Source organism: Halichoeres trimaculatus, unplaced genomic scaffold, assembly GCF_033239565.1.
Source record: "Halichoeres trimaculatus isolate MK-OKI-2021-1 unplaced genomic scaffold, fHalTri1.1 fHalTri1_scaffold_6, whole genome shotgun sequence".
NCBI classification, from domain to species: Eukaryota; Metazoa; Chordata; class Actinopteri; order Labriformes; family Labridae; genus Halichoeres; species Halichoeres trimaculatus.
The window spans coordinates 21,711,403-21,718,817 of NW_027437184.1; the positions used below are offsets into that span (position 1 = coordinate 21,711,403).

The 7,415-nt window shown below is 43.2% G+C and overlaps 1 protein-coding gene across 1 annotated transcript; it reads left to right on the forward strand.

Annotated features, from left to right (window-relative positions):
• The first annotated feature begins 5,404 nt into the window (after positions 1 to 5,404).
• Positions 5,405 to 7,393, forward strand: LOC141792305 (trafficking regulator of GLUT4 1-like). Its single transcript, XM_074673190.1, has 3 exons — positions 5,405 to 6,149; positions 6,313 to 6,439; positions 6,520 to 7,393. Exons 1-3 carry the CDS (start codon positions 5,748 to 5,750, stop codon positions 6,531 to 6,533), a joined length of 543 nt encoding a protein of 180 aa, XP_074529291.1. The 5' UTR covers positions 5,405 to 5,747; the 3' UTR covers positions 6,534 to 7,393.
• The last annotated feature ends 22 nt before the right edge of the window (positions 7,394 to 7,415 follow it).

The window sequence follows — 7,415 nt, forward strand, 5'->3', positions numbered from 1 at the left end:
TTGCACCTGAGGCACAATGAGACTAACTTCAAAAGAGCAAAAATGTCAATGACTCCTCTTTGCATTGTGTGTACTTCATTCACACCCTCCTGTTGACACACCAACGTTCCTATTTCTCTCTGACACGCACATCCTGCTGCTCGGACTCCAGTGTGTCTTTCCTCTTTTTTTGTCCTCCCTGCTGTGGCAGAGAATGCACGTCCACAGCCACAGATAAGCCCAGTCTTTTGTGTGTTAGACTGTGTGTGTTATCTCTCCTTACACTGTTGGATAAAAGCCTGTCTCAAGGCCTCCACACAGGCTGTCATGTGGCTCTATCTTGGATAAGACCTTGACGGACAGACAAGCAGAAGAAAAACCAAATGGAGAGGTATGAGGTGCCGGAAAAGGGAGAAAAAACTGAGGGTGATCCTGACAGCGAAGCCACGTCCATCTCCACCAGATGTTGATGCGTAGATGGAGAGAAGAGAGGTGAAGGATAGAGATGGTAAAAAAAAAGGGAGACTTTGCGAGCCCACAGCAGCTGGATGGAATTTCTCACATACGCAGCTGGAATGTCAGGAATGCAGGACAGTCTGATCTGACCGAGAAAGAGGGTGGAGAGGATAGACGAGTCAGAGAGGACACCAAAAAGAGGAGCAGAAGAAGAAGAAGATATTTAAAAGGGTGGCTCAACAAACTTAAGTCAGGGGGCTCAACACTACCCGTCATTGTGAAGAGAAAGATACAGAGACACTGTTTGTGGAGGGACTGTCACGCTATGGAACAAATAAGTGATTCAGTTTCAGTTTGAGGTTGCGGCAGTCGTAGTTAACAGTTATGACCGTCAGCAGTGCTGTGTGTGGCTGGGGGACTTGTACTGTATGTCCTCCTGCCTGAATTCATTCAGGCTAATGCTAGCAGAGGCTGTGCTGGCCTGTGTGGGGGAAGGGGACGGTGGTTCACTTTATGACACTGGTTTAGGGAAATGACAGGCTCATTGGGCAAAAGTTAATTGGTTTTAACGTATTTCAGCATGTATACATTGAGAAGTCAGTCCTGTAGGAGTGGGGTTTCTTTTTCTTTCTGTCAATTTAATGTTAAACTCAAAAACTTCAATTTGTAACATCTCAGATTCAGTTTTAACTCAGCTGTTTCTTTTTTTACTGCACATAGAGATGGAATCACATTACAAAACAAAAAAAAGACAAAATCAACCCTAACTAGACAACAACAAAACACAAAAAACAACTACTCAGACACTAAATATTGGAGAATCTTTTTTATTTAACAAGGTTTGCAGTTTTTCAATCAACTTGTTGATCTACTCAGTGACACATCTCTTGCTGTGGTTTTGAAAAAGAAATGAGCAGTTGATTTCACAGTGGATACTTTTTGCAGTGTACATCAGTCACAAGTCAGAACAGGCGGTCTGCATGCTGACTCATCCACTCCTGAAAGAGTCAGACGTGTGATGTAGATAAATCAGTTTGGAGGTGGAAGGGAATCTTGTTGGTATTTTTCACATTGCTATAATTACACGTCATAACGAAAATGACACCAGAATCTCTGAGAACGCTGCTGACGTAGGGAAGTAGTCAAATTTGAAGTCTCCTTGATGATGACCCATCTCCCCCTGCTGTGCAGGGACTACAAACTAAGAGGCACTGAAATACCTGAGCCCAGTCTGCTTCTCCTCACTGCAGAAATGTCCAGCATGTGTTCCTCATCCCCAACCAGAGACAAGGAGCCTGAAAATTTTAACATCAACACGAGATCACATTTTTAGGAAACAAGACAAGCTTGACATCTTCGTCAGGGAATATCCTTACAAGATATCCAACAGATAGATAAGAATTTTAAAGATTTGAACCACACAGACGTGAATGTCTCAACAGTCCCTCTCCTAGCTGTAAAGATTTTTCACTTGCTATCACAGATCTGCTCCTCCTTTGGAGTATTCCTATGAACACAACACCTCTGTGTATGCGTGTGTTTGTACAGTTTCAGAGTAAGCTAACCTGCTAGCATGATTCAAAGTGGTTAAAATTATTCAAAAGTTGATTTTTATCATTTGTCTTTTTTGTTTGAATATGTCAGTTTTAATATCAACATGTTAATAATGCTGCTGATCCAACATATAGATAGACAGAAAGAAGAACACACCACAAACTCTGTTCAGAGGTTTTTTAAAGAAGGCTGAGCTAGCATGATATTCCACCAGCTACTGATAGTTTTCTACAGCGACAGCCCCCTCTTTAATTTGTCTGGACCAGGTGTAGCTACAGGGTTTGTTTTTGTCTATGGAGAACACCTGAATGTTTATTTCATTAAGCTAGACTTCAAATATCTTTAATTCTTTGGACTTCTCAAAGGATCCCAAGATATTTGCTCTCATGCAGAAGCTGTCTACTCCTCTTCATCACTGCTTGCTCATGCTTCGTAACCACAGTAACTGACAAAAAAGTGTAGTTTCCAGAGGCTACTGTGTGAATTTTGTGCATCATAACTAAGAATATCTAAGAATTGTTGCTGGCACCATGTAACGTGCAGAGGCCGAAGCCTGTATCCCTCCTGGTAGACTGACGCATGATCCTGTGTGCATCTCCACAGTCATTCTTACATATCAGCTCATTTCACCCACTTACTCACAGCTGATCGCACGCACACACAGGCTCGACTGCACCCACTTACTGTATGTGTGTGACTGGCTGTAAGCCAGCTCATACCCACGCTACTGGAGCGGGGAGTTTAGAGGGGAAGTTAAACCATCTTCTCTTCTCTTTCTGCAGGAAAAAGGAAACCTGAAGAGGGCGAAAGAAAGGAGGAGGACTGGTTGTATTTTGTGCAAGTTGTCACTCCTGGGCTGCCCGGTTCAGACTGTCCTGCTCTCTGGCTGACTCCCGGCACTCTCTCGGCCTCCATGGCTCCTAATGGCTGACACACAGCAGTTCTTCACTGGCAAGCTTTATGTTCCTGTACACATGCTAAAGCTGCCAGCTGAAGAACTGCTCTGGTCTGCTCTGCCCCGGATGACTCAGGAAGAGGAAGCGGATTGGAGGGGTGGCCCGTGGGAAGAGGACTGAGGAAGAAGTTTTCCACATGCTCAGTCGTCAGACTGGGCTTGAGTGATCTGAGCCACCATCTTTCTTTTTTTAATCTATATGTGAGGCATATTTTACTTTCAGCTGGCTGCTACACATGCGTTTCAGTTCCCTCAAAATCTTGCTTGTTGTGTGTTTTTGTCTTACAGTGCAGAAATAAAAAGGTTTTATGGTATAATTTTGTGAACCCTGTGAAAAATAAAAGACATTAATACCAAAGGCTGTCTTTTTTTTTAAACAACACACACATACACACAAAGGGGCACACAATATGTGTCACATACTTTTGTCTTTGAACTCTGAAGTATCTGAGGATCCATTAAAGAATGTCTAGGGAGGTCAGCGTAGAGCAAGATGTTTATTTGAAGTCAGATATTCTTAGATTTTGTAAAAACTTCACAGTCTTTGTTCTCTGATAGGCTAATAACCACATTAACAAGTCAACCAGCTGACATTTGGTCGGGACTGTACCACCAAAGCCAGATTGTTGTTACACAAATGATGAGTCTAGAGGGAGAATAAAATCCTCACAAACACGTCTGTTCTTTAACCTGAAAGCTTTGCCGTCTGCTTCAAAGGATTCCCCCAGTGCACTTATCACTTTTTCTTAAACTTTTCATCCACGTCATCCTGAAAACATAGGAAATTAAAAACATCATTTTATGAACACATAAAGAAGTGTTAAAGTAACAGTACTTATTTATAAGTTTTGACTGTTTCAACACCAGTTGTCCTTAAATCTTAAGGTCTGGGTGAATGTTCCGCTTTCTCACCACAAGATGGCGTAATAACCCCTTAAAACAATTGAGGGCTGGCGAGTACAGAGCCTTGTAAAACTGGATTCTGGTTAATGAGCTGTGGGTAAAAATGAAGTGTGGGGACATTTCAACTAATTGAGAATCACTCATGTGAGAGAACACAGGCTCAAAAAAATGTTTGTAAAGTAAGAACAGAAAATGTGTGGTTCTGTTTATTGACATGAACAGAAGAGAAATCATTTGTGGGGATCTACCTTGAGAATTTTGTCCGAGGTTAATTTTTAGATTTGCAGGAAAGAGACAGTTTTTAAACAAGCTGTGCTAATCTGTAGCATACAGACATATGTTTATTAGTTTTTCTCTTATATTCATGTCAAGTGTGAACCACAGACTGTAAAAAAAAAAAAAAAATGGACGTCATCTTGCTTGGTTGAAGTGAGGTCTCCACAAAAACGGCTCCCCCTGGTGGCTGACTGCAGTATAGGTCAAAAAAATCTGGCTCTCCAGTCATTCAAGATGGGCTGTGGTCAAACTTTAAAAAATTGAAACACCTCCTCGAAATGTTTCTTACTTCAAATTGTCGTGGTGATTTGAAGATGTATTCAAGGCTTTTTTTCTGAAGTTTCGATTTCATTAGTTATGAGGTTAAAAACAAGGTTTTATGTCACGTTTAACAATGATTGACAGATGGCATTCTTGTGTATTTTTTTCCGGGGTTGTAAAATATGTCGGGAGGTAGGATCAAGAAGGGATTAGACTCTAAAGAAAATATATATATATTTTTGTCTCCCAGCTCTACTCAGATTCTCCCCGAATCCCTCATCGTCTCTACTGCGCAGACTCTGGCTGCACAACTGCTACAGTGGCTGCGCCTGTGACGAGGGAATTTTGGCTACAAAACTATACAATGATAAATTATTAAAGTTAAATCAGTGGAAAGTGAGGAGACAGGGGGAAGAGCAAAGAATGGTGATGGCTTCTCAAACCAGGTGTATGGAGGCCATCACCATTCGTGAGGCCTACATTGATTCATTAGCAAATTGAAAATCATTAATCACCTGCCGCTCATTCAACGCTACTGTGTGTTTGTTTGGTTATCCCAGACATCTGCAACCACCATTAACTTAGATTTTATGAAATAAGCCACACCAAATTCCCAATTAAAGCTGATGAAATATCTACAGACGTCACCCTAGCTGGTTGATCTAGTACCTAACTCTGAGTCTCATATTTGTTGAATACTACAACATGCGGGGGAAGATCAAAAGGGGAAACGGTGAGGACAATGAAGTTTTCTGTCAAACTTGCAGAATAAGACTTCAGAGCAGAACCTGAGTCAGCAGGGCGTGTATCTGTTGATACACTTGAGTCCCGCTTACCTCAACTCCCTTCAACACCCCACTCTTACATGCTGATCCAGCTGTTCCCCTCGCGCGTAAATGGAAAGCTTTTACGCACCGAGCGTGTTCACTCCACAAGAGGTTTAATAGTAGTCTTTTTTTTTTCTTTTTGCTTTGTCACAGCCTCGCCTGCTGTATAAGTAGGCCTAAGACTCCGGGGTTGAGCTGTGGAGATGTAAGGGATGCGGTAATTCCTCACTACATAATAGAGGGTGTGTGGGGGGTGGGGGGTAGAAGGCAAGGAGTGCGTCCGGACGCTCAACGCCAACTAAACACAAGAGGGACTCAGACATCAATAACATCTCGCTCATCAATAAGAAATTTTGATGGAGTTAGTCTGCCTAATTAAATAGGCAGCATTGAAGGAATTAGACTCTCTGAATGTATAATATTTAATCTGATGACCCCCCATGGAGAAGATCTGAAGAGGACTCTTCAGCATCCCCATCCAAAGGAAAGCGGCTCGCCCGGACACACCAGACTCAGAGATTTCTTCTCTATCAGCCATGGCTATCAACACTGATCCTACTTTTGGGAAAAGCGCCCTCGGTGAGAGGGAAGTTTCAAATCCCACCGACTTCCAGGACACTGAGAAGCTGCTGAGCACCACGACCAACGAGCCCACCGGGCAGACCAACATCAAAGCCTCCGACTCCTTCTCGCTCGCCATCAGAGGGAGCGTCCGCTCCCTGGACGCGGACCAGAACGGACACAGATCGCCGCTGAAGTCAGGCTCCATCGGGCAGCTGACAGCCCCACCCAGGTCCGCCTCCCGGATCAGCTTGGGTCCGCTGCCCTCCCCGGTGCCACCCGGCTCTGAACCCCGAAGTTACCTCTGGCTCGCTGTGCTGTCCTGTTTCTGCCCCGCCGTGCCGCTCAACATCTGCGCCTTGTGGTATGCACATGTGGTGAGTGCTTTGTTTATTTACAGCTTCCATGTACTAACACGTGTTGTTATCTGTGAGTTACATGCTTCAGGACACTTGAGGTACAGTTTTTGCACTTTCAGACACTTTCCTTTAAAGCTGCTTTCAGTGAATCCACCTTGATCAGCTCCGTCTCTCTCACCAGTCGAGGACAGTTCTCCATACAGGAGACTTGGCAGGAGCAAGGAAGTATGGGCGTCTGTCTATGCTGTTCAGCTGTCTAGCGATGCTGCTGGGTGTGGCTGTCATCATCTTCACGGTGGTAACAATAGGTATAAAGGGAGGCACATATCAGAAACATTCCCATTCAAAGTGTGAAACCCCGATTGTTAACTTCTCTCTCCTCTCTCAGAGAGCCAGCCGTGAGCTGAGCAGTGGAAAGGGTCCCAACACAGGCTCCTTAAACTTCACCTGATCTCAAATTTGCACAGAAGAGAGACGAGCAACGTGTCGTTTTGAGATGACAAAGCACAAAATCTGAGTTGAAAACGAGCTGAAGAGACTCTGACAATCAAGTTGATGCTTTTTTTCTGCTGTGGACCAAAGAAAGGAAAAGGAAAGAAGTTGCAGGCTGTTTCTCTTTTTCTGGACAACACTCTCCCCACAAACTCAGGTACAAAGATGGAAAATGAATTCTTCACACAGCTGTGGTGTCGGATCATCAGACGGAGAAGTTTGAAGTGCTTATAGTTTAAACTAGCGATGCACTGATGCACACTTTTCTGTCAGATTTGGGCGGCCTTTGCCTGTTAGAAAAATAAATCAGGTTAAATCATTGGAGGAAACAAACGGAAACATCACTATTAGAAAAAAAAACAAGAACAAATTATAAACAAGACAAAAAGCATCAGTGCATCTCTAGCCTGCCACTGCCTACCCTGTTTCTCTTAACTTTTGCAACAAAACACAGACTGATTCTTCTTTTGGGATTTGGAAAGATGCATAAACTGATTTCATACACTGTTTACACCAAGTTTAAACTCATGTACATTTATCATGGTGTGATATCTTGCTTTGCGTGCTAACTATGATAAAAGTGAAACGACTGAACTGCCTGGATCTACTCACCTCATTACAATATACTGCAAGATTTGAACGGGACTGTTCCCACTGTATGCACTGTTCTGGCATTCTGAAGTTGATGTTTCTATATTTATACTGTTTGACTGGTTTACTGTGCCATAGTTCTGCATGTCTGAAATAAACACGAATGAGCATGACCGACTTCAAAGTGAGTGCTTGCCTTTA

Bases quoted from the DNA above. Each gene is read 5' to 3' on its own strand.
- LOC141792305 (XM_074673190.1), top strand. From the start codon at position 5,748: ATGGCTATCAACACTGATCCTACTTTTGGGAAAAGCGCCCTCGGTGAG. The intron at 6,150-6,312 runs GTGAGTGCTTTG...CTCTCTCACCAG, and splicing joins CCTTGTGGTATGCACATGTG to TCGAGGACAGTTCTCCATAC.